Raw genomic sequence first — 27,373 nt, forward strand, 5'->3', positions numbered from 1 at the left:
GGTGCAGGGGCCCATCTTCTACTGCTTTCCCAGGCCATAGCAGAGAGCTGGATTGACAGTGGAGCAGCTGGGACTCAAACCGGTGCCCATATGGGTTGCCAACACTGCAGGCGGTGGCTTTACCCATTACACCACAGCGCTGGTCCCACTAAGCAGTGTCTTAACTGCTGTGCCAAACATCAGCCCCGGAGTTGTTGGTTTTTGGGGTTTATTTTTGGTTTGCTTTTTTTTTTTTTTTTTTTAAAGAGAAGCAGCTGTTAGGATTGTTTAGAGAATCAAATAATCAAATGAGAAATTTTATTGAACTCTTTTGATAAAGTATTATGTAGATGTCATTCATTTAAGCACTTGCTTAGGAGCAAGCTTACTGTGTGTAAGTGGAGACCAGGCCCAGACATATGGCCCAAAGCTAAGCCGTGGCGGCACGAGAGGTTTATGAGTTCGGACACAGCTTGCTGGGAGCTTGGCAGAAGGCGTGACCACTGTGGTGCAGACGGTCTGGGGGTGGAGAGAGAATCAAGGTGGCCGCAGGGAAATCTGTGAAGATATGGAGGGAGGAAACTCCAAGGCACACCCGGGGGTGTTCAGTGGGGCCTTACCTGAGGAGTGAAGGAGAGGGGATTGACGAGCCATTTGACTGAGGTCTCCAGGAAAACATACAGGAAAGTTTAAAAAAAAAAAAGAAAAACGTCAGAGGGTGCAAAGAGAGGGGAAATGCCTGGGGGTTTGGCATTAGAACTTTCCTGGTAAAGGCGTTTAACAGACAGTGCTAGATGTGAGGCTAGAGCTGGAGAAAGTCGCGGCAGAGCTGGGGAGAGATAATGACCCCTTAGTGCCCCACAGCAGGGCAGGAGGGCCGCCGTCCTTTGTCGCTGTGGGTGCCAGAACACTCGCAGGCGTGGGCCCACTGAAGGAAGGAGTGGGCCAAGGCATGAGAGACCCTGGGGCAGGAGCCGCTGATGCCCACCGGCGGTCACAGGCCAGGGCAAGGCCGGACACTGCTGTCTTTACCCGTCCAGATCAGATCCCTCCTTCTCACCCACAAGGCCCGATGCCGTGTGTGCAGCCCGGGCGCTGGGAATAGACCCCAGTTGTCCCCACGTGGTGCTGCGTCTGGAAGCGTGTCACAGCGGTGACTGAGCCAGCAGGCTGCTCAGGCAGAGGCAGGGCTGCAGAGCCCACCTACAAGTCCCCTGGTCGCGAATTCTCTGCTCCTCAAGGTCACAGTGCCCCCCGCAGAGCTCACCGATGTGAGCTCTTTCTGAGCCTCAGTTCCCCATTGCCTGAAGTGGGGCATCATGGCGAGGCTTTGAAGAGAAAGTGACCCTGGTTTGAAAACCTTGAAGTGCCATAGGAGCATGACTTGTGTAATTTCTTTCTTTCTTTTTTTTTTTTTTTAAGATTTATTTTTGGGGCCAGTGCTGTGGCATAGTGGGTTAAGCCTCTGCCTGTGGTGCTGGCATCCCATATGGGCACTGGTTTGAGTCCTGGCTGCTCTGCTTCCAGTCCAGCTCCCTTCTGATGACCTGGGAAAGCAGCAAAAGATAACCCAAGTGCTTGGGTCCCTGCACCCACCTGGGAGACCCAGAAGAAGCTTGGGGGAGTGAACCAGCAGAGGGAGGACCTTTTTTTCTGTGTCTCCTTCTCTCTCTCTCTGTAACGCTGCCTCTCAAAGAGGCAGATTTAAAAGCCCGAGTTACAGAGAGAGGAGAGAGAGAGAGAGAGAGAGAAATCTGTTGGTTCACTCCCCCAATGGCTGCAACAGCTGAGGCCCGGCCAGGCCAAAGCCAGGAGCCAGGAGCTTCTTCAGGGTCTCCCAGGTGCAGAGGCCCAAGGACTTGTGCTGTCCTCCACTTCTTTCCCAGGCCATTAACAGGGAGCTGTTAATTGGAAGTGGAGCAGCCAGGTCTCGAATCAGCGCCCATATGGGTTGCTGGCATCCCAGCCAGAGGCTTAACCTGCTATGCTACCACACTGACCCCCTTATGTAATTTCTTTCCTTTAAAAAAAAAAAAAGATTTATTTATTTATTTATTTGAAAGAGTTACACAGAGAGAAAAGGAGAGGCAGAGAGAGAAAGGTCTTCCATCCGTGGGTTCACTCCCCAATTGGCCGCAACAGCCAGAGCTGCACTGATTGGAAGCCAGGAGCCAGGAGCTTCTTCCAGGTCTCCTACACAGGTGCAGGGGCCCAAGCACTTGGGCCATCTTCTTCTGCTTTCCCAGGCAGAGAGCTGGATCAGAAGTGGAGCATCCAGGTCTCAAACCAGCGCCCCTATGGGATCCCGGCACTGCAGGCGGAGCTTTACCTGCTAGCCACAGCTTCGGCCTCCCCTTGTGTAATTTCTTTTTTATTTATTTATTTATTTATTTGACAGGCAGAGTGGACAGAGAGAGAGAGAGAGAGAAAGGTCTTCTTTTTGCCATTGGTTCACCCTCCAATGGCCGCCGCAACCGGTGCGCTGCGGCCGGCGCACCGCACTGATCCGATGGCAGGAGCCAGGTACTTCTCCTGGTCTCCCATGGGGTGCAGGGCCCAAGCACTTGGGCCATCCTCCACTGCCCTCCTGGGCCACAGCAGAGAGCTGGCCTGGAAGAGGGGCAACCGGGACAGAATCCGGCGCCCCAACCGGGACTAGAACCCGGTGTGCCGGTGCCGCAAGGCGGAGGATTAGCCTAGTGAGCCGCGGCGCCGGCCCTTGTGTAATTTCTTAATAAGCTTCCCTGGTGCCTGGTTGTCAGCCAAGGATCCAGATCAATAGAGCCTTGAAGCAACTCCTAAGGAAATGTGCCCAAAAGGAGCCGGAGGAGGCAGAAACGCATCTGGTTGAATGGCTTGGCGGTGTCGGATGACAGGCCTGGGCGGGGGTGGCCGGGAGGGGGAGTCTAGAAATGGCAGGAGCTTCTGCAGCGGTGTTCTTTTTGTACCCATTGTGATTACAACACGTTTTAAAGTTGTGGATATGATTGGCAGGTCTCTGAAGCAGTGGTTTAGAGAAGAAAATTATCTCCGAGATGAGGCCTGGTTCCAAACTTGAGCAGTAACCTTGGACAAGCAAATCTTTGTGAACCTTAGTTCCTGCATGTATAAAATGAGAGTAGTCCTGCCTGCCCTTCGGGTCACGGTGAGGATTAAGCAGCAGCGCGGGGCTTAGTGTGTCTTCATCTTCTGCTGAGGGTGTGTGACGATGATGATGACGATGGTCTTGGCTAAGCCACTAAGGCACTGCCGGCTAGATGCTTAGATACCTGGATATGCGGTGAAAGTTTTCATAGCTATGCTGTACCTAGAGAATTATCTAGGTACTTAAAGGAACCAAATCTGGCTTAAACAATGTGTACAGTTGGCCCCAATATCTTGGGATCTGTTCCTGGGGATTTATCTAATCACAAATTTAAAACAGTGTTTTAAAAAAATTGTGAGGGCGGGTATTTGATGCAGCGCTGGAGTTTCTGTCTGGGATACCGACCTCCCAGATCCTAGTGCCTGGGTCAGGTTCTGCCTACTCCATGTCCAGTGTCACCACACCCGGAGGCAGCAGGTGACAGCTCTGCCAGCTGGGGGACCTGGGCTGGATTCCTGGCTCCTGGCCTCAACCTGGCCTACCCCAGGCTGTTGTGGGCATTTGGGAAGGGAACCAGTGGATGGAAGAGCTCTGTCTTTGTCTTTCTACCTTTCAAATAAATAAAAACTTTTAAAATTTATTTTAAAACTGTGACTGCAGATCGTGTATAGGCCTGTTCCCATTGTCAATATTCTTCTACCATGCAGTGTAACGGCTGCTTACACAGCACTCACTGGGTTAGGTGATCGTAAATGGGTGGGGGGTGAAAGTGTACAGCAGGAGCAGGACGCGCACACGCTCTGTGCAAATGTAGGGCCATTTTATGGAAAAGACTTGAGCAGCTGCAGACGTGGGAATCTAACCAGTCCCCTGTGGATACCGACGGATGACTCCACTACTTACATCCTTGAACGAGGGAGAGAAACAGGGGGAATGGAAGAAGGAGAGAGACGGTCTCTCCAAAGTGTTCTTTTCTGAAGCTATGGGAGATGGAGGAGAAAATAATCAGACTTAAAATCATCAGACACCTGGTCGTCTGTGGTGCTCTCATGTATACACAGTTAATTGGTTTTAAATAACTTACAATTGGGGCCAGTGTTGTGGCATAGCAGGTAAAGCTGTTGCCTGTCCCCTCCACTTTGGATCCAGCTCCCTGCTTATGCACCTGGGAAGGCGGTAGAAGATGGTCCAAGTGCCTGGGCCCCTGCACCCGCATGGGAGACCCGGGAGAAGCTCCTGGCTCCTGACTTCGGACCTCCCCAGCTCCTAAAACAACCTTACAATTATGACAAACTGAGACTAGTTTCTCCTCCTTCATCAGGCTTTCACTTAACTAGAGTTAGTGGCTGCGGTTTTAGCTGCTGGTGCTGAAACAGCATCTCGCATATCTCACCCCGGTGGTCCCTTTGCGCTCCGCGGAGCTCTGTGCAGTCCTAGGAAATAGCACGTCGCGGTCAGTGCTTCCCAGGAACTGTGCGTGGGAGGACGGGGTTGGAACGCGGACGCAGTTGCTTTGATTATGCGCGTCTTCTTCCTCCGCCCGCTGTTCCACCATTTCTTGGCCCGAGCTGCCCTTCGGCTCCAGCTCGGGTGACCGCACTGCAGCCCCTCGGGGGCCACCTGCGTCCTCCCGGCAGCCTCGGGCCTGAACGCCCTTCCCACCCTGCCTCCTTTCCTCTGCTCGCTAGTCCTCTAAGCACGCCCAAATTGAGCTTCCTTTCAAAGCGCTTAGTGTTGAATGCGTGTTAGCGCCAGGTGCTAGGGCCATGTAATACAGCACCAAAAGTGTTCGTCCTGGCATTCGGTTTCAGTTACACACGTTTTGCTCCCCAGATTATGAACTCCCTAAAGGCAGGGTGCACTCTGTACTGTGAGCCCTTCATCACTTTTGCTTCCCAGAGTCCTGGAAAAGGAGTAGTCGTGAAACCTTGATTCTGCCCTTTAACCAGTTGTGTGACTTTGGGCAAATTACTTAACCTCTCTGAGCTGCCTACCTCCTTTACAAAGTGGCAGTAATTTACAAAGTAGCCTGGTAATTGCATATATAGAACTAATAGGTACCTGCTTGGTAAAGGGTAGAGGTTAGTTACCAAGGTCGGCCTTCTTGAATTCCACAGCTGTTCATCTAGCTCCTGCATGTGTTAGGCCTGATTTGCACGTAACAGACAAGGCCTCCTCTGCCTTTCTGGAGCTCCAGGGACCAGTGGAGAAAATGGCCCCCAGACAGTACAGTTATCAGTGTGCTCAGTGCCGAGAAGAACGACAGAGCCGGGGACAATGATTGACAGAAGTCTTTTTAGTCTGGGGCGTTAAGAAGAACGCCCTGCAAGTCACTCTGGCGGACACTTGAACAGAATTTCACCGGGAGGAGTCCAGCACGGAGAGAACAGCCCGTACGGCCAGCCTGGGTCTGGAACGAGCTGGGCCGGAGATCTGGAAGCCTGCCAGCGTGGTGGTAGCAGAGGGAGGGTCCCCACCCCCTGGGGGCCAGCAAGCCTCCGAGGTCCCTCGGCTCCGCCCGCTGGCTCTGGCACCCGTCTCCCTGTTGCTTCCTCTTCTTTGAAATGGGACTCAGAAGTAAAAATAACATGCTGAGGGTTTTGAAATGTAGCTCCTTTACCCGTGTGATTAGAAACGAATTGTTCTAAACTCAGCCTGCCCTTTTAAGTGTCAGAGGCTTTTATTATTATTATTGTTTGTTTGTTTTTACTGGGACTCTTTCTAAAATATTTCTCTGCCTTCTTCATCAGCAGTCTGACCCTGGCTCATTAAGAAGAGATTAACTTACACTATACTGTGATTCACATTATCGTCACATGGCATGGCGCCTGTTGCCGACGGGGCTGTGAGATTGGTGGGGAGGGGGTGTCTGCTCCTGTCCTCAGTGGCCCAGATTCATAAGCTTGGTACCAGGGTCTGCCTGCTGAAGCTGACATGTTCCTCTTTGCACTGTCCTGACCCTGTTTGTCTCAAGACCCACCATCCCCCAAATTTGATTTGCTTTCTCTGTGTGGTTAAAACACAGATTTTTGCCGGCACCGCGGCTCACTAGGCTAATCCTCCGCCTAGCGGCGCCGGCACACCGGGTTCTAGTCCCGGTCGGGGCGCCGGATTCTGTCCCGGTTGCCCCTCTTCCAGGCCAGCCCTCTGCTGTGGCCCGGGAGTGCAGTGGAGGATGGCCCAGGTGCTTGGGCCCTGCACCCCATGGGAGACCAGGAAAAGCACCTGGCTCCTGGCTCCTGCCATCGGATCGGTGCGGTGCGCCGGCCGCAGCGCGCCGGCCGCGGCGGCCATTGGAGGGTGAACCAACGGCAAAGGAAGACCTTTCTCTCTGTCTCTCTCTCTCACTGTCCACTCTGCCTGTCAAAAAAAAAAAAAAAAGGCAAAAAAACACAGATTTTTAATATTAGGCAACTTGGACAAGTTCAGTAAATTGAATGAAGAGAGGTGTCTAAGCGTAGACTGAGAGACCAAATGTGTAGATATGAATGCATGGACAGTGGCACGTGTCTTTCTTGCCCGGTTTGTTGAGGTGTCTGGACAATAGGGGTTGCTGGCCTCGCACTGGGTATTGTGGAACAACCTTTTTTTGTTGTTGTTGTTGTTTGTTTTTGTTTTAATTATTGATCTGAGAGGGGCCAGCACTGTGGTATAGCAGGTAAAGCCACCACCTGCAGTGCCGGCATCCCTTATGGGCGCCATTTTGAGTCCTGGCTGCTCCACTTTCCATCCAGCTCTCTGCTCACACCTGGGAAAGCAGTGGAAGGTGGCCCAAGTCCTTGGGCCCCTGACCCTAAAGAAGCTCCTGGCTCCTGGCTTCAGATCGGCCTAGCTCTGGCCATTGCTGCCATTTGGGGAGTGAACCAGTGGATGAAAGACCCCTCTCTCTCTCACTGCCTCTGCCTCTCTGTGTAACTCAACCTTTCAAATAAGTAAGTAAATCTTTAAGAAAAAAATTTTAATCTGGAAAACAGAGACAGACAAGAGAGGACTCCTGCGTGCTAGCTCATTCCCCATAGGCCCACAATGGTCAGGGCTGGGCCAAGCCTGCAGCTGGCAGCCAGGAACTCAGACTGCACGGGCCATCACCTGCAGCCTGGTGCGTTAGCAGGAAGCTGAAATGGGGAGTGGAGCTAAGCACTCCAATATGGAATATAGGTGTCCCAAGCAGTGGTGTAACCACTAGGCCAAATGCCTGCCTGTGTTTGTTTTAGCAGATACCAACTGAGGGGTTCAGTTATTTATGTGTCGTGGAACTGTAACAGAGGGGCCGGGAAGGCCCCGCCCCCATCAGGTTGTACCACCGAGCTCTGGGAATCAAATTCAGGCAACTGATTGTTAGCCCTGGGCTCTACCCTCCATCATCCTGCCTCTCAGGAAGCTCTGAATAACTGAACAGAATTGAAATTGTGTATTTTTTTTATGTTGAGCTTTTCCATTTCTAAGAATAGTCTCCATGAGAACTGGGACGGGACGTCTGTGATCTTATTTTTGGCTCCTCTTTTCTGTTCCCAGCAGTGCCTTATTGAACAGAACTGCTTTCTGTTATCTGTTAAGACAGAGGAGCGTGCCATCCCTGGGGCCTGGCCCTGTGTCCCCTCGATGGCATGTGGAAGCCTACTTCCCAGACTTTTTTTTTTTTTTTTTTTAAGGATGTATTTATTTACTTGAAAGGCAGTTAGAGAGAAAGAGATCTTCCATCTGCTGGCTCACTCCCCAAATGACTGCAATTGGGCCAGGCTAAAACCAGGAGCCAGAAACTCCATCCTGCTCTCCCACTTGAGTGCAGGGGCCCAAGTACTTGGGCCATCTACTGCTGCATTCCCAGGCACATTAGCAGGGAGCTGGGAGCTGGGAGCTGGATGGGAAGTGGAGCAGCCAGGTCTCCAACCTGCGCGCCTATGGGATGCCGGTAGTGGGCGGGGATTGTGTCTGTGCTGACCATGCTCAGACTTTTTTCCCTAGCGCTATTTCCTAATCACTATAGCAAGCCTTCACACAGCCTGTTAGGTATCTCACATAACCTAGAGATGGTTTAAAGTATGCCGGAGGAGATGTGGCAGGTTACAGGCAAATACCGTGCGGTTTGCAGGAGGGACTTGAGCTCTGGGGATTGTGGTGCCCCGGGGGCAGGGGCTGGGGCCAATCCACAGTGGGCGCCCAGGCAGGGCTGTATTGGGGGCAGGAGAGAATGTGTGTGTGAGGGACCAGCTCTGAATTCACCCCTTGCTTTGCTTGGCAGAGAGGCTGCGCCTCACGGCAAGACAGCCAGGCCATGTGCAGGTGGCTTTTAGACTGTGGCCGCTGAGCACCCGGTTGTGGCGGAGTTGGTGCTGCCAGCATTTTCCCTTCTCAAGACAGGCAGGAGCGTTCATCCAAGCCGTGCGGCCCTTGGGGCCAACTTTAAGTTCCCCAAGCTGATGATAACAGGAATTTAATTAGACTTCCAGTTAATTAGATGTGAAGACGGAGTTCTTTCTGTGAAGAATGCTGTGCTTCGTGGCCTCTCGGCTTCTGGCCGGCCAGAACCAGAGGGTTACCTAGCCCGCCGACAGGCGCGGACACTGTTAGTCCCCACGTGGGCTTGGTACGTGAGCCGGGCACCGCCTCCCCGGGGAGGCCCCCAGCTTTGTCACAGCAGTTCTCAGAGCTTGTTTGACAATCTAATGGTGACTGCAGACGGCAGCCAGGGACTCTCTGTTGGTCAGAGCTCCCCTACTGGGGCGGTGGATGGCTGTTGGAACCCTCTGGGCCTCTGGAAAATCACCCAATGGGTGATAAACAGAAGGCTCTGAATGAGACTCTGAACAAGTAATTTGGTGGATTGAGGCGCTGGGATGTGGTGTTAGGAAGCCTGCCTTAAATCAGGACCATGGATGTCCCTGTGGCTTGGCGTAGCCCGGACTATCACACCAGTCCTGTAGCTGTAAAGGACATCTGTTAGCCTACGTGATATAAGAAAGAATAAACTGGCATGGTCTATGTATACTTTTTATACCACTCTTTCATATATACTTTTTTAAAAAAAAAATTATTTTATTTATTTGAAAAAGAGAGAGAGAGAGAAAGGTCTTCCATCCATTGGTTCACTACCCAAATGGCTACAATGGCCAGAGTTGAGTCGATCTGAAGCCAGGAGCCAGGAGCTTCTTCCGGGTCTCCCATGTGGGTGCAGGGGCCCAAGGACTTGAGCCATCTTCTACTGCTTTCCCAAACCATCGCAGAGAGCTGGATTGGAAGAGGAGCAGCCAGGACTTGAACCAGTGCACATATGGGATGCTGGCACTGCAGGCTGGGGCTTTAACCCACTGCACCATACATACATATATGTATGCCCCTCATACATACTGTTTAAAGTTACTTTTTCATATTTTTAACTAAAATTAGGTTCCTTATGTAGTTTTTTTTTTTTAATGATTCCTACTAATTTGAATTGGTGTGGGAATAATTCATGCCCTCCAGAAAAATTATGAAGAAAAAGGCATCTATGTAAGTTCTACCTCTTTGGGGCAGTTGCTGGTAACAGAGAGAGTATCCTTCCAGATCTTTTTAACCATAAATATTCATACATGATTTTACTTGCCATTCTGAAACCTCATATTTACTGTTACGACTATATTTCAGTGTTAATAAATACCTGGAACATTTTTAGTAGCACCTGGTGTATTGGTTTTTCTTAAAGATTTATTTATTTGAAACACAGAGTGAGAGAAAGGAAGAGACAGAGGAAGAGCTCTTCCCTCCACTGCTTTACTCCCCAAATGGCTGCAACAGCCAAAGCTAGGCCAGGTCAAAGCCAGGAGCCAGGAGCTCCATCAGGGTCTCCCAGGTGGGTGGCAGGAACCCAAGCCCTTGGGCCATTGTCTGCAGCCTCACAGGTGCATTAGCAGGAAGGTGAATCCGAAGTAGATGTGGGACTTAATCCCAGGTACTCAGGGACTCAGATATGCGATACAGGCATCCTGAGCAGCAGCTGAACCCGCTGAGCAATGCCCACCCTGGTGTATTGTTTTATGGCGTAATTCTTCACCCATAATATATGGTTATATAATGGTATCTCGTGGGATTGCTATGTGGGTCAGTGATAATGTCGGACTCCCAGCACAGAAGACAGCCAGTAGGAACACTCAGTAGTTGTTAGCCACAGTAAACATCAGGTGTGTGATATTCTTTGTAAAGCTGTATAATTATGCCTTTATGATAAACTCTGAGGTGTGGAATTGCTGGGTCAAATGATATGGATGTTCTCTGTTCTAATTTGGCCACCAAATAGCTTTCCATAGCCCCACCCTCAAAGCAGGAAGGTGCTCTGCCCCCACGCCCTCACTGGACACATTTTTCAAGGTCTTTCTCATCTTTGCCAGTCCGGAAAGTGAAAGTGTCCTCGCATTGATTTCCTGACTGCTGTTGAGACCGAGTGGCTGCTCTTAGGTTTCGTGGCCATTTCTGTGTCTTGGTAGAACTGCTTGTTTGTAGCCTTTGCCTACTTCCCAAAGGTCTGTTTGAGGTCTTTGCCTTTCCTTCTCAATTTGAAAACCCTCTCTATATTAACTCTTTGTCATCCTGTGGATATCTTCCCCATGGGTCTTCAGCATTCCCTTTGGTGTTTTGCTGTTTAGAATGTTTTTCTTATATGGTCAAAGCAAATCTGTATAGTATGGGTATTGGTTTATATCATTTTTTGTAGACTTTCTTGTTCTCAGATTATTAAAAATAATCACTCATACCTTTAGTATTTTTGTGATTAACTTAAAAAAATTTTTTTTTATTTATTTGAAAGGCAGAGTTATACAGAGACAGAGACAGAGAAAGAGGTCATCTATCCGCTGGTTCACTCCCCAAATGGCCGCAATGGCCAGAGCTGAGCTGCTCCAAAGCCAGTAGCCAAAAGCTTCTTCCATGTCTCCCACGTGGGTGCAGGGGCCCAAGCACTTGGACCATCTTCTACTGCTTTCCAGGCGATTAGCAAAGAGCTGGAGCAGAAGTGGAGGCAGAGGCTCAACCTACTGTGCCACAACACCAGCCTCCTGTGATTAACTTTTAACATTTAAATCATTGCCCTACCTGGAATTTGGGAGTGGGTTTAAGAAGTGAGCTGATGGGCCCAGCACTGTGGCATAGTAGGTTAAGCCTCTGCCTGTGGTGCCAGCATCCCATATGAGTGCTGATTCATGTCCTGGCTGCTCCTCTTCCAATCCAGCTCCCTGCTAATGTGCTTGGGAAAGCAGCAGAAGATGGCCACATGGGAGCCCCAGATGAAGCTCCTGGCTCCTAGCTTCAACCTGGCCCAGTTGTGTCCCAGCCATAGCGTCCATTTGGGGAGTGAACCAGCAGCTGGAAGATCTCTCTTTCTGCCTCTCCACCTTTCAAATAGATGAAAATAAATTCAAAAAAAGAAGAAGGAAGCTGAAGATTCAGCTTTTTCTGTTTGGTAGATAAGCAGTTTCCCGGTGCCCTTTGGCCACTGAGAGTGCTGGCCGCATCACGGGCTGCGCGAAGCCTCAGCGTCCCCGCAGGCTGCGTCGCCGCGCTGATCCACCTGTCTGTTCCTGGGCCACTGACCGCAGGGGATTAGGGAAACTCCGGAAGCAGCAGGAGTTTCGTGCTCATCTGCCCCTGGTGCAATCAAGCTGACGTTCTGCCCGGCTGGCCTTCAACCTCTTGGTTTCTGAACTTCCTACCCTATAGTATGATTAGGGAATCTGAATGACTGGATTTGCTCTGCGGCCTCTCTTGATATTGCCTTTTGGACTGTTCATTGGAGAAACAACATATATACAGAATGTCCCTTAATTTTGCCCTGTTTCTACATCACATTTGGCTGACGGTGTAACAGTGACCAGATCATGTTCTCTGTATACTGACCTCCCTCATAGGCACACCAGAGCCTCTTGGAGCAGCACAGCTCTTGTTTACCAGAAATAAGATCTGCTGCAACCTCACCGTCACCACGCTCCCAGCGGACACAGGGCGCCGTTTTTACACAGGGCTGGAGATGGGCTCTGCCTTCCGTTGCTCGGCCCTCCTGCTGCTCCCAAGCGTTTCAGCTGCTTTGGTACTTTAATACTGTAGGGTATTCATTGGTAATTTTGTGTAAGGGATTTTGGGTTTTCTTTCCTAAAGGGATTATTCTGCCTTTCCATTCTTTCTCACCACAAAGTTTTGTCCTTTGCTCATACTTCTTTTACTCATTTTATTTTGCCTTGATTAGAACAGTTGAAGCAGGCCGGCGCCGCGGCTCACTAGGCTAATCCTCCACCTAGCAGCGCCGGCACACCGGGTTCTAGTCCTGGTCGGGGCACCGGATTCTGTCCTGGTTGCCCCTCTTCCAGGCCAGCTCTCTGCTGTGGCCCAGGAGTGCAGTGGAGGATGGCCCAAGTGCTTGGGCCCTGCACCCGCACGGGAGACCAGGAGAAGCACCTGGCTCCTGCCTTCGGATCAGCGCGGTGCGCCAGCCGCAGCGCACCAGCCGTGGCGGCCATTGGAGGGTGAACCAACGGTAAAAGGAAGACCTTTCTCTCTGTCTCTCTCTCTCTCACTATCCACTCTGCCTGTCAAAAAAAAAAAAAAAAAAAAAAGGAAAAGAAAAAGAAAACAGTTGAAGCAGTTGGTTGATTATGTCCAGCTCTTTGTGCCATCAGAAATCATTTCCATGTAAGCAGTCCCATGGCCTCATCTCAGCTTTCTCTGGGTCTTTCAAGCCAAAGTATCGATTCTAGAATGACTTCTCCAACGTATTTATTTTTCTCCGTTGTTTTACCTTCCATTTCAACTTTAATGTTTTTTATCCTGATCCTGGAATTCTTTTTTTTTTAATGTGATTTTCTTTATTTGAGAGGCAGAGAGAGGGAGAGACAGAGAAAGGTTTGCTGGTTCATTCTCCAAATGGCTGCAGTGGCGGAACCTGAGCTGATCTGAAGCCAGGAGCCAGGAGACAATGAATACTGTCGTCTTCCTCGTGGGTGCAGGGGCCCAAGCATTTGGGCCATCTTCTGCTGCTTTCCCAGGCCATAGCAGAGAGCTGGATTGGAAGTGGAGCAGCTGGGACTCGAACCAGTGCCTGTATGAGATGCCGGCGCCTCAGGTGGAGGCTTAGCCTACCATGCTGCAGCACCAACTCTGATCCTGGAATTCTTAATTTAATTTTTTAAATTTAAATTTAAAAATTTAGAAACAAAATGAGACAGAGAGCTCTTTCATCCACTGATTTCAGCCCTCAATGCCCACAACAGCCTGGACTGGGCCAGGCTGAAACTGGGAGCTAGGAACTCAACAGGTGGCAGGGATCCAGTTACTTGAGCCATCATAACTGCCTCCTAAGGTCTGCCTTAGCAGGAAGCTGGAATTGGGAGCCCGAGGTGGGCACTGAAACCAGGCATTAAGACGTGGTTGTCGTAACCAGCAGCTTAACTGCTAAGTCAAATGCTGTACCAGTTCATACTTAATATTTTAAATGTTAAGCTATTTCTTTAATATTTTTAATTTTAACTTACTTTAGCAAGTGCCCAACAGCATCTAGTGTATCCTTACCAGTGTACTGATTGGTGATATTTATAAGATTTTATTTGTGATTCCCTTTGAAATTTTTCAGAATACTTGCATGTGTCTTCCTGTTGGCTCTACCTGCACAGCTTCCTTCTCTGCCTCCATCTGCTCCCACCTCTAAGCTCTGCTTAAACCTCAGCATTCAGACCTTATTCCTTCATCCTCACATACTTGAACTTCTCTTCTGTATCACCTCCCGCTGGCTGATGCCTCTGCACACCTCGATGTGTTCGTGGCATTTTCGGCTGGATGGAATTGGGGGCAAGTGTGGTGGGAAGGAGAGGAGCAAGGTCACTGTTACAGTTACACACGTGATTATCCAACAGTGAGTAGTTGTTCAATAGTGCCTTGGCTGGCTGTAATTTATATTTCAACCATAGTTAGCCATTATTTATTGAAATGGTGGTAGCTATCATAGAAGGAAGATTACACGCAGAACAATAGTAGTAGTAGCATGAGTTTGTGAATAGACTTTTAAGGTTATGTGTGAGGAGCACTTAATGTAAGATCTTGTGCTAAGCCTGATACCAGATTAGAGTGTGTGCCATTAGAACTCATAGCATCATTTGAGAGGTAGATAAATATGTAAACAGAGTACAAGGAAAGTCCACAAATGCTGTGAGAATAATACCCAGGAGGGGGCTGGTGCTGTGGCACAGTGGGTTAACACCTGGGCCTGAAGTGCTGGTATCCCATATGGGCACCAGTTCGCATCCCAGCTGCTCCACTTCCCATCCAGCTCTCTACTGCAGCCTGGGGAAGCAGTAGAAGATGGCCTACGTCCTTGGGCCCCTGCATCCACGTGGGAGACTCAGAAGAAGCTCCTGGCTCCTGGCTTCGGATCAGCGCAGCTCCAGCCTTTGTGGCCAATTGGGGAGTGAACGATCGGATGGAAGACCTCTCTCTCTCTCTCTCCCTCTTCCTCTCCTTCTCTCTCTGTGAAACTCTGCCTTTCAAATAAATAAATAAATCTTTAATAATAAAAAAGAATAATACCCAGGAGGATATCCCTGATCTGTGATATTAGGGACCATAGGTGTTGCCTTTATGTAGAAAAATGGGACTTCAACTGACTTTCAGATCTTTGGCATAGTCCCTCCGTTATGGTTGTCAAAAAGGAACACTTGTCATACAGTGCTAAGGAGCAGTGGACAAGTGCAGAAGAACAGAAGCTTTCATTTTTTTATTTATTTGAAAGTCAGAGTTAAAGAAGAGAAACACAGAGAGAGAGAGAGAGAGAGAGAGAGAGAGAGCGAGCGAGCTTCCATCTGCTGGCTCTCTCCCCAGATGGACACACAGCCTAGGGCTGGGCCAGGCTGAACCAAGAAGCCAGGAGCTTCATCCAGTTCTCTCAAGTGAGTGGAAGGAGCCCAGGTCCTTGGATCATCTTCTGCTGTTTTGCCCAGGCCATTAACAGGGAACTGGATTGGAAGTGGAGCAGCGGGGATATTAGCCAGCACCTGTATGGTTGCCAGCATAACATATGGCATCTTTACCTACTATGCCACAACACTGGCTCCCAGAATTTTTCATTTCTTTTAAAAGATTTATTTATTTATTTGAAAGGCAGATAGAGAGAAAGGGAGGGAGGGAGGGAGGTGTCTTCTATCCTCTGGTTCACTTCCCAAGTGGCCACAACTGCCATAGCTGGGCCCATCTGAAGCCAGGAGCCAGGAGCTTCTTCTGGGTCTCCCATGTGGGTACAGGGGCCCAAGGACTTGGGCCGTCTTCTGCGCTTTCCCAGAGCACAGCAGAGAGCTGGATCAGAAGTGGAGCAGCCGGGACTCAAACGGGTGCACATATGGGATGCCAGCACTGCAGGCGGCAGCTTTACCTGGTACGCCACAGCACTGGCCCTGGAATTTTTCAAATTTTTTTTTAAGATTTATTTATTTACTTTAAAGAGTTACACAGAGAGAGCGAAAGAGAGAAGAGGCAGAGAGAGAGGCCTTCCATCTAATGGTTCACTCCCCAATTGGCTGCAATGGCCGGAGCTGTGCTGATCCAAAGCCAGGAGCCAAGAGCTTCCTCCGGGTCTTCCATGTGGGTGCAGGGACCCAAGGACTTGGGCCATCTTCTGCTTTCCCAGGCCGCAGCAGAGAGCTGGATTGGAAATGGAGCAGCCGAGTCTCAAACCGATGTCCATATGGGATGCCGGTGCTTCAGGCCAGGGCTTTAACCCGCTGCGCCACAGCGCCAGCCCCCAGAATTTTTCATTTTTAAAAAACATTTCATTTATTTATTTGAATGGCGGGGTGACAGAGAGAGAGAGGCACACACAGAGACAGAGAAAGATCAATCCTCCATCCACTGCTTCGCTCCCCAGGTTGCCACAACAGCTGGAGCTGGGCCAGGAGCCAGGAACTCAGTGCAGGTCTCTGATGTGGGTGACAGGGTGTCTAGTACTTTGAGCCATCATTGCTGCTCTCCAGGCATGTTAGCAGAGGGCTGATTTGGAAGTGGAGCAGCTGGGACTTAAACCAGCATTCTAGTCTTGGGTGTGGGCATCCCGAGCAGCAGCTCAATATGCCGTGCCACAGCGCCTGTCCCAGAATTTTTCATGTTTGAAACCTGCATTTTTTTGAAAGATATTGTTATTGGCTATAGAATTCTAGCTTGACAGTGTTTCCCCTAGTACTTTAAAGATGTTGCTCTACTGTCTTCTGGTTTGCATTCTAAAGAGAAATCTACTGTTGGTCTTTGTTCCTCCATATGTAATGCCATTTTTCTCTTGTGATTGCTTTGAAGATTTTTATCAATTTTTGCTTTTAGACAGTTTGAGTATAATGTGTCTTGGCATGATTTTTATATTTCTTGAGATTGAAGTTTGTGAGTTTCTTGGCTCTCTAGATTTATACATTTCATCAAATTTACAAAATTAAAAACTATATTCATTTGAAAGGCAGAAGGAGGAAGGGGAAATCTCCCATTCACTGGTTCACTTCCTAAATGCCCACAACAACCAGGGCTGTGACAGGACAAAGCCAGGAGCCAGGAACCCAACCTGGGTCTTCCACATAAGTGGCAGGGACCTGGTTACTTGAGCTATCACCTGCTACCCCCTAAGGTGCACAGTAGCAGAAAAATGGAATTGGGAGTGGAGCCAAGAGTTCAGTCCACACACTCTGATTTGGGATGTGAGTGTCCCAAATCTTAACCACTGCACCAAAAGCCCTCTCTAATTTTTGAGATAAATTTCACTATTATTTCTTTTCTGTCGTACCCACGCCCATCCACCCTCCTGCAGAGACTCCAGCTGCGTACATATTAGATTGCTAGAAGCCGTTCTACACGCAATGGTGCTCTCCTCGCTTCCTTCTGTCTCCTGTGCTCTCTGTGTTCCACACTGGACAGTTTCCACTGCTGTGTCAAGGTTACTAATTTCTTCTGCAATGTCTTTCATCCTATCCAGTGTATTTTTCATCTCAGACACTGTAATTTTTTTTTTAAAGACAGAGTTAGAGAGGTAGAGACAGAGAGAAAGGTCTTCCATCCTCTGGTTCACTCCCCAGATGGCCACAACAGCCAAGGCTGCACTGATCCAAAGCCAGGAGCCAGGAGCTTCCTCCTGGTCTCCCACGTGGGTACAGGGGCCCAAAGACTTGGGCCATCTTCTATTGTTTTCCCAGGCCATAGCAGAGAGCCAGATCGGAAGAGGAGTAGTTGGGACTAGAACCGGTGCCCATATGGGATGACAGTGCTTCAGGCCAGGGCTTTAACCCGCTGCACCACAGTGCCGGCCCCAGACATTATAATTCTTACTTCTACAAGTTCAGTTAGGATCTTTTTAATTTTCTGTCAGTGTTTAACATACTCGATCTGTTCTCTGACTTCTTGAACATGTGGAGTACAGTTGTGAGTGCCTTATTGTCCTTGTCCCCCAGTTGGATGATCTGTGGGTCAGTGCAGGTGACTTTCCCCTTTGGAGCCTTTTTTCCATGGGTAGTTGGATGGATTTTATCTTGTTGGGTGCTGGATACTTTTGTATTCTGACAAATAGTCTTGAACTTTGTTCTGAGGCACAGTTTATTTAAAAATACTTTTTTCCTTTTTGATCTTGCCTTTATTTATTTATTTGGCAGAATCAGAATAGCATTTAATCTAGGGTTCATTTTTTCCCCCCACTACTTTCCTGAATACTCCACCGAATGTCCTTCAAATATGAGGTTTTCCACCATGGTCACTGAGGGCAGGAGTGGTTGCTGGCCCTGCAGGAAGTCCAGGTCTTGTTCCTGCCCATCCTCTGAGGGATTCCTTCCTGGCCTCAGGGAGTTTCCCCGCATGCACGTGCTGGCCCGTACTCAGCTGAGGACTTGGTGGGAGGGGTGAGCCTGCTGTCTGAGGCTATAACCACATGCCACAGACTGGGTAATTCATAAACAATATGGGTTATTTTGCTCGTGGCTCTGAGACTGGCAGCTACAAAACCATGACTCCACTGCATTGCAGCATGGCAATGGGCATTGCGTGGTGAAACAGGAAGTGAGCTTGCTCAGGCCCCTCTCCCTGTCTTTATACAGTCACTGATGCCGTTACAGGGCCCTGTCCTCATGACCACATCTCATCCTAATCACCTCCCAAAGGCCCCCCCATACCACCCACCTGAATTGGAGGGTTAATTTTCCAATACAGGAACTTTTGGGGAACACACTCAAACCATGACACCTCCTCTCTGTATTTCCTGAGTTCTCATTCTGTGCGGCTCTCTCTGGCCTTCTGCCCTGTGAAGCCTAGCCTCTTTGGCTTCCCCAGACTGCCAGCTTCAGGAGGCCACAGGGCCCTGCCTGGACCCCACCCTGCACTGGCCTGGAAATTCTCTCTAGCAATAGGCTGTGGGGCAGGGGCCTCTTGTTGCTTTCTTCGTCCAGGGCTCATTGTCCTTCCCTGCCCGATGCTCTGCCATCTCACAGCCTGTTGCCTCGTACCTTCTTGGGGTGCTTTCAGGTCGGGGTGAGTCTGAACCAGAACAGAACTTTCCCATTTCACCTGCATTTCCGTCGTGGGGACGTGAAGTGGGTCTGGCCTTAGCGTTTCATTTCACCCTCCTCCTGTCCAGAGCTTCACAAGAAGCTTCTAAAGAAAATGGATTCAGGGTGCCTTGAGTGTGCACCAAGGGCTGTGCTACAGCGTGTGTGAAGCTAAATGTGTAGGCTTGATCCCTGCCTCAGGTGGGCGTCAGGTCTGGAGAGGAGGACAAAGGTCCTTGTTGCCATAAGTAACAGTAATGCACAGTTGGAAAGATCTGAGATGCCCCACAGCGTGCTCAGTGGCACACGCATCATGTTAAGTGTGATGAGTGTTTCGGCATTAGAACTGATGGCCTGTGCTGCCACTGTGAACCCTTCCAACCATGACCAGGCGTCCGCTGTTTCCCGGACGTGGTGTTCCATCTCGCACGGAAGGGGGCAGATTGAATCCATGCATTCCGTCCCACGGCTCTTCTGGATTTGTGTCCTTTGCACGTGACCATATCTTTCCACTGATGCTGTGGTCTGCTCCCAGATGGGATTTCACTTCTCCTTTTCAACTTTCTACCAGTCAAGATTGTCAGAGACTAAAACATAATAAATTTGTTAGATTTTTCTGAAGGTGGATGAATTTTTCAATGAATTTGCGTATTTTCAGGAGCAGATGTTCATTGATTATTAGAAGGAGGTGGGGGCTGGTGCTGTGGTGTAGCAATGGAAACTGCTGCCTGTGGTGCTGGCATCCCATATGGGTGCTGGTTTTTTTGAGTCCTGGCTGCTCCACTTCCCATCTAGCTCTCTGCTATGGCCTGGGAAATCAGTGGAAGATGGCCCAAGTCCTTGGGCCCCTGCACCTGCATGGGAGACCAAGAAGAAGCTCCTGGCTCCTGGCTTTGGATCAACCCAGCTCCAGCCATTGCAGCTATTTGGAGAGTGAACCAGAGGATGGAAGATCTATCTTTATCTCTCTCTCTCTCTCTCTCTCTCTCTGCCTCTCTGTAACTTTCCTTTTAAATAAATTAATTAATTAAAAAAAAACAGGATGTGGGAAGGGAGGGTACAGGATAGCAGAAAACTAGTTATAATAAATCTGGCCTTCGTTCCCAAAGGAACTCTTTGGATGGTGTTTAGATAAGACTGCAGGTGGCTGGTGACATCCAGTGACCCCCCTCGCTTGTATCTGAGCGAAGCACGGTGATGTCAATCCCCACTGTCCAGTGCCTGAGTGGCTCAAACCTTGGCTATGCTATAGCCTGATCAAGACAAACAGGAGTTGAGAGAGAGAGGGAGAGATTGATTCATCTTCTATCCGCTGGCTCACTCCCCAGGTGGGCTGGGCCAGGTGGAAGCCAGGAGCCAGGAATTCCATCTGGGTCTCCCATGTGGGTGGCAGGGACACAAGCACTCGGGCCATCCTCTGCTGCTTTCCCAGGTGCTTCAGCAGGGAACTGGATCGGAAGCAGAGCAGCTAGGATACTGGTGTGGCAGGCAGCAGCTTAACTCACTGCGCCACAACGCCAGCCCCAGCAGATAGTATTTTTCGTTTATCCTAGTTAGTTGTGACAACTGTCTTGGGGAAGATCACCTGTGTTAGATGACTGTCGGCCCCCATGATCTGTCTGGTGCTGTGGTAGTAGCTCTGGGTGTTGCTGGGGCTCACCAAGGAAGTTGCTGATGGAACTGCAGGCCCCGTAGCTTTACTCAGAAGGACACGCGGCCTGGCTCTGGGTAGAGCACCCTATGAGACACACTGCTGTGTCCACCTTTCAGCTGGTGGCTCCAGGTGTCTCTGGCAGCCCCGGAGGAAACCCTGCCTGGGCACTCGCTGAGCCAGCCCTGTGTGCATCGCTAATGATGCTACTCCCAGAGACTGTGCGAGAGAGGCTTTCACCCTCCAAGGCACTCAGGGTCCGGAGGGAAATGGCAGCAGTGAATTCAGAGGCCCGCTCAGGAGGCCTGTGAGTGAAAACTGGGAGAGAAGCCAAAGAGCATGTGTTCTAACTTTCTGTTTTCTTCAGACTTCGCTGTTGGGAGTGGTGGTTTGAGTGACCAAGTAGCTGGCAGCCCACCATTTGCAGGCGTGTTCTATTTTGGGACTGAGTTTGTGGTTTGGGAAGGATATATAATCATTTTCAACAACTGCTAATTGAGAGTGCAAAGCATCCCTGTGGTAGGCACAGGCAGTAACAAGAAATACAAAGTTATGCTCTCTGCTGCTCAGGAACTTCCCATATTTGGGAAGGAAGGACACATTTAAAGTTTTTAAAAATCTTAGTGAGATGCAAATCTTTTTTTTTATAGATTTATTTATTTGAAAGCCAGAGTTACGGAGAGAGAGAGGGAGAAACAGAAAGAGAGAGAGATCTTCCACCCGCTGGTTCATTCCCCAAATGACTGCAATAGCCAGGGCTGGGCCACACCAAAGCCAGGAGCCAGCAGCTTTTTCTTGGACCCCTGCACCGTGGACTTGGGCCATCTTCCTCTCCTTTCCCAGGCACAATAGCAGGGAGCCAGATGGGATGTGGAGCAAGCGGGTCTCAAGCCAGTGTCTGTATGGGATGCTGGCCTCGCAGGTGGTAGCTTAAATGACTACGCCACAACATCAGCCCCACAATTCTTCTGGGAAAAAGCGGGGGTGTTGTGGCGGAATGGATTAAACCACTATGGGCAGTGCCAGCATCTCAAATGGGCACCAGTTTGAGTCCCGGCTGCTCTACTTCTGATCTGGCTCCCTGCTAGTGACCTGGGATAGCAGTGGAAGATGGCCCAAGTGCTTGGGCCGCTGCACCCACCTGGGAGACCTGGAAGAAGCTCCTGGCTCCTGGCTTCGGGACAGCCCAGCTCCAGCCATTGTGGCCATTTGAAGAGTGAACCAGCAGATGGAAGATATCTCTCTCTCTCTCTCTTTCTCTCTCTCTGTAACTCGGCCTCTCAAATAAATAAATCTTTTTAGAAAGATAGATTAAAAGATTGTAGATATAATGTTAACCTGGAATATCCATGTGTAGTAAGATATAAATGACTTAAATTTTATTATACCTTTTGTAATCATCTACATTTTCTGTAATAAATGTATACTATTTCATAGAAAAATGACATATTTGAAAAACAAAACCCAGAAGTACCAATAATGATTATTATACCTGTGTCTTAGCAAGCTTGCCATATTTTGGACACAGCATACTGGCTTTCTCTTTTTTGTCACCCTGCAACCACCCCCACTCTAGGAAGGTTCTGTCGTCATTATTACCATTGCTGTTATTATTGAGTAAGAAGATAGAATAAGGGTATTTGCTTCTTACTTCTGCCCCTTGTCATTTTGAGTGAGTTAACCTAGAAGCAAAAGGATCCCAACTCTTACCTACTCTATTCAGCTCCTAACTATTCAGCTAACTGTGCAGAGCCGATACAGTTGCCTCTGGCAGCGTGGCCCTGCCTTCTCGCTCTACAGCATCCTGGGAGTACTTTGCTCTTTGTTAGTTCTGTTGGAGAAAGCCAGTGGCTTGTCGCGTCGCCCCGTCTAATGCAATGAGGTGAACGCATCTGTGTGGCTTGCCTTTGCAGGAGGGAGAATCCAAACCTCCAAGTTATTTATGATTCAGGTTAAGTAGTGAAACCCTGTCCCTTTGTGGTTATGAACTTAATTCCTTGTCATAGTGACAAAGTTCTGATTTAAGGAGGCCAAGGATTGAAGGAGAGTAGATGTCATTTCTGAGTGAATTTCGTTTTCTCTTCCTTTGTAGCATGTCTTTGATGATCTCAGCGGCTCAGTGTCCTTGTCCTGGGTTGGAGACAGCACTGGGGTGAGTACTATTTTGAGTCTGTGATTTCAGCCCAGCAAGGTGACGTAGACCCCAGGGGCTTTGAGCTCTCAACACCATTACTCTCGGAGGTGGTCTTAAACCTCAGTGGCAGAAAACGCATGCCGGCAGGACAGACTTCAGGAAGGAAGTCTAGTTGGCTTGGTTTCGCTTCACAGCCTGGAGTGGCCTGACACCACCCCCTGCACACTTGGGAGAAACGTGGTAGTCCTTGGAGGCTGCTCAGGATCAGGGTGAGCAGGCAGGCAGAGTGTCCTGTGCTGGGAGAGAGCCTCACAGCCTCACCCTTCGTAGAAGCAGGAAAGAGCACGGTCCACATCTTGACGTCCCCACCCACCCCATAGTGCTCTCCCTATATCCTTTCCCCCAGTCTCATTCAAGGACTGAGGCACCCAGGGCTCATGGTGGTTCAAGCCCATTTGCTGTCCCCACCCCAGAGGAGGTCCTGCCAGGATTGGGAGAATGGAAGGAAAGTCTGGCAGCTCCTTCTCCCTCCCAGTAAACAGTGGCTGCCTGTGGGGGGATGCATTGCTGGGGATGCATTGGCCTCAGGTCTAATTCAGGGCTTGTTATTACTGTCCTGCCTGAGCAGGGACAGACCACACCCTTGCCCCTAGTATTCCATAATGCATGGGTCACACTTTGAGGTACATGATAGCTCTATCTGAAGCCTAAATAATTTTGTGTTCTGAAAAGAAAATTGTTTCTTGTTTTAATTAAGTTTTAAACTCCCAGTAGAATTTCATTAAGCACACCACAGTTTCCTCCAAAATTTGAATTGAATCCTAATTTCTATTATTTACCCATTAGTCTAAGATAGTTCCTGTCTCCAAGATTTCTCATTATGTGGCTTTTTGAGAGTCCCTAGGCTCTTGTACTAATCCAGAATCTTGTCTAATGCATATTTTTTATAGAAAAATAATTATTTAAAAAATACATTTCATGGAGAACTGACAACAGAAAGAACATGATACCACACGTATGAAGAACACTGTCACACACGAAGAACAGTATACCACATACATGAGGAACATATCACTTGCATGAAGAACATATCACATGTACAAAAACTTTATATCACATGCATGAACATTATCACATGCATGAACATGATACACATGTATAAAGAGCATGTCTCACATATGCAGACTATGTATCACACATTAAGAGCATGTGTCATGTGCATGGAAACCATATGTCACACAGAGAGACCGTGTGCCACCCATATGAAGAGCATGTGTAGCATGTATGGAGACTATGTGTAACATGTATGGAGAACATGTGCCACACATATGAAGAACATGTGTCACACATATGAAGAACATGTGTCACAAATATATGTGATACTCTGACCTCTAAGAACACCCATGCTATTGCTGTTCTGGTCTCTGAACTGAAAAAAGAAGTGGCTCTGGCTAGAATAATCTTCCTGTAATAGGGAAATAACATGGTTAAGTCCGTCCTTGATTGTAATGTATATTTGAGTACCTCTGTCTCCAGCTTCAAGTGTAGCTGATGGGGACCTCCCAGCACAGTGAGTTGAGGGCTGATCGAATTGTCGTAAGTGCCAGTAACTTGGTCCTTCTTGGTTTAAGGAATATTCCAGATCTGCTGCGCACCAGCCTGTGCCTGGAGGAGCTTTCTTGTTGAAGGAATGCTTTTGTCTCCCTCCAGGTCATTCTAGTGTTGACTACCTTCCACGTGCCACTGGTAATTATGACTTTTCAACAGTCCAAGCTGTATCGAAGGTGAGATCAATAGCTTGTGTTTGGACTAAATTACAGATCGAGAGGGACGCGGTCTCCCTTCTGTAGACATGATGGCTCCAATAGTTCATTCAAACCCTCTTCCAGCCATCTTAACTTTTTCCAGACTGTTATACTCAACACACTTTTTTTAATAGAAGTCTTTTTTTTTAAAGATTTATTTATTTTACTTGAAAGTCAGAGTTATACAGAGAGAGAAGGAGAGGAAGAGAGAGAGAGGTCTTCCATCCACTGGTTCACTCTCCAGTTGGCCGCAGCGGCCAGAGCTGTGCTGATCCTAAGCCAGGAGCCAGGAGCTTCCTTCAGGTCTCCCACATGGGTACAGGGGCCCAAGGATTTAGGCCAACTTCTACAGCTTTCCTGGGCCGTAGCAGAGAGCTGGATCGGAAGTGGGGCAGCCAGGACTCGAACTGGCACCCATATGGAATGCCGGCACTGCAGGCGGTGGCTTTACCCTTTACGCCACAGCGCCAACTCCTCAACGCACTTTTTAATATCTATTTAGCAACCTGAACAAGTACGAAGAGAACTGGCTCCAAGGAGGTCATATTGACCTGACTGCAAGGCAGAACAATAAAGGGGGGTGAAGGAGATGTGTGTATGTTCGTTGAAGTGGATAGTTATTGGTGGGAAGGGAATATGGGGATTTGTATAATTTTTTATTTAGTATGAATGCAAAAGTGATTTTTAAAAAAATCATTTTCATTTTATTTGAAAGGCCGAGAGAGGGAGAGAAATCTGTCTGCTATTCACTCCCCAAATGCCTGCAACAGCTGGGCTGGGCAAGGCAAAAGCCAAAACTCCATCCAGGTCTCCCACGTGGGTTGCAAGGACTGGAGTACTTGATCGCCATCTGCTGCCCCCAGGGTGCCCATTATCAGGAAGCTGGAATCAAACGTGAAGCCTGTGCTTGAACTAGGAGCCCAGATGTGGATGTCAGCATCATAACTGCTGTGCTGATTGTCCCCTCTGCCCCAAGCAAATACTGTTCATGTAACATTCGGAGTCCTAAACACGTTGTTTGCAGGTAATAATGAAGTTCTCAGGTATTGTTTCCAAGCAGGGAGTTTCTCAGGTCAGACCTACCAAAGTGCTTTACAGTGTCCAGACGGTGGTGGGAGTGGTAGAGTGGGTTCTGCAGCCATCACCTGGACAGGGACATTCATGACGTCGTGGAACTGCCTGCCCATAGGTACAGTGGGTTCCTTCCCTTTCCGCATTAAAGATCAGCCAATTTCTAGGAAGTGCTGATTGTCATTTGTGTTTATCCTGTTTTCCCCCAGGGGACCTAAAGAATCACTAGATCCCAGCAGATGATATAGAAACCAACCCAGGGCTAAGGTGTCCTCTGGAAGTCATGGTGCTTTCCCAGGGTTCCTTATTTCACTGTTGCTCTTGGCCCAGGTCCGAGTAAAGCCATGTGGAAGTTCTAAATGGACCAGCCCAATCTCCCTTCCCCAGTAGGTACACTCCATGACTACTGCTTCCGGGCCTACAGCCACAACTCTCTGCCCTTCAGCACAGTGACATTGGCTTAAAACTAGAATGCTTACCACCATGTTTATAGCAGCACTGTTCACAATAGCCAGAATTTGAAATCAACCAAGATGTCCATCATCAGCTGAATGGATAAATAAAATATGATATATATATATATTCAGCTATAAAGAAAGAATGAAATCCCATCATTTACAGCAAAATGGATAGAACTAGAGGACAGCATGTTGCGTGAAATAAGCCAAAAACAGAAAGATAATACCACATACTCTCCCTTATATGTGGGAACTAAAGTTCAAAAAAACTTTTGAATTTGAGAGAGAGGGAGAATCTTCCATCTGCTAGTTCACTCCCCACATCCAAGGCTGGGCCAAGCCAAAGCCAGGAGCTTCATCCAGGTCTGCTGTGTGGGTTCTAGCAGGGAGCTAGATTGGAAGTAGAGCAGCCAGAACTCAAACCAGTGCCCGTGTGGGATATGGACACTGCAGGCAGTGGCTTTACCTGCTACACCACAGCACTGGCCCCTAGAACGACTCAATCTTTTTTTTTTTTTTTTTTTTTTTTTTTAGGTTTTTTAGTTTTATTTTGATAAAGAGTTACAGAGAGGCAGAGACAGAGATAGAGAGAAAGACTTCCATCTGCTGTTTCACTCCCTAAATAGCCACAGTGTCCAGAGGTGATCTGAAACCAGGAGCTAGGAGCTTCTTCTGGATCCCCCATGCGGGTGCAGGGGCCCAGGGACTTGGGCCATCTGCTACTGCTTTCCCAGGCCATAGCAGAGAGCTGGATCGGAAGTGGAGCAGCCAGGACTTGAACTGGCTCCCATATGGGATGCTGGCACTGCAGACAGTGGCTTTACCCGCTTACGCCACAGCGCTGGCCCCAGAACAACTCTTAACACAGGATGTTGATTACTAGAGGCTAGGAGGGGTGGGAGGGATAAAAGGAGTTTGGATTAAAAGATGCCGGGAGGCTGGGTGTGGCTCATTAGTTGTGACAAAGGTGCTCAAATGAGATGTTAGTAGGGGAAATGGGCTGGGAGTGTGTAGCAGAACATCGGCAGCATATACCATTAGGCCCAGAAGGAGCGGCCAGCCTGGAATTGCTGTCTTTCTGTGAAAGGCAGGTTCCCGGCTGGCGGGGCTCACCCAGCAGGTCCGTCTGCCTTCTATGTAACTTATAGGCTGATAATATTTTGTGATTTGTCTGACCTGTGTATAGCAGATCCCTAGTGCTATTAAGGCTATCACAGGTGACTTTGTTCATTCAGTTAGAACAATAGTTGAATCATTTCAGCCAGATGAAAAGTATGTTGTTTGCTGAGGGAACAAATGCACTTTTTTTTTAAAAAAAGATTTAATTATTTTATTTGAAAGGTAGAGCTGGGGCCAGTGCTGTGGTGCAGCGGGTTAAAGCCATGGCCTGCAGCACTGGCATCCCATATGGGCGCCGGTTCTGGTCCCAGCTGCTCCACTTCCGATCCAGCTCTCTGCTATGGTCTGGGAAACAGTACAAGATGGCCCAAGTCCTTGGGCCCCTGTACCCACATGGGAGACCTGGAAGAAGCTCCTGGCTCCTGGCTTTGGATCAGCTCAGCTCTGGCTGTTGCAGTCATTTGGGGAGTGAACCAGAGGATGGAAGACCTCTCTTTCTGCCTCTCCTTCTCTCTCTGTGAAACTCTGCCTTTCAAATAAATAAATAAATAAATATTAA

The 27,373-nt window shown here is 48.9% G+C and overlaps 1 protein-coding gene across 12 annotated transcripts in view; it reads left to right on the top strand.

Moving 5' to 3' along the window:
- The window catches only part of SORT1 (sortilin 1), an 85,703-nt gene that overhangs the window by 8,208 nt on the left and 50,122 nt on the right, over window positions 1-27,373 (top strand). For 10 of the 12 annotated variants that reach the window (XM_089300208.1, XM_089300209.1, XM_051856186.3 and 7 more), the window contains exons 2-3: window positions 22,320-22,379; window positions 24,072-24,145. In XM_089300208.1, coding sequence (XP_089156334.1) covers window positions 24,114-24,145 — 32 coding nt within the window. In that variant the 5' untranslated portion in view covers window positions 22,320-22,379; window positions 24,072-24,113. Of the gene's footprint in view, window positions 1-22,319; window positions 22,380-24,071; window positions 24,146-24,881; window positions 25,191-27,373 lie in introns of those variants that run through there. The other 2 variants (XM_089300210.1, XM_089300211.1) reach the window with 1 other exon arrangement.

The sequence above is a fragment of the Oryctolagus cuniculus genome, chromosome 7 (genome assembly GCF_051225735.1).
Source record: "Oryctolagus cuniculus isolate XC-2025 breed Fujian yellow rabbit chromosome 7, ASM5122573v1, whole genome shotgun sequence".
NCBI lineage: Eukaryota > Metazoa > Chordata > Mammalia > Lagomorpha > Leporidae > Oryctolagus > Oryctolagus cuniculus.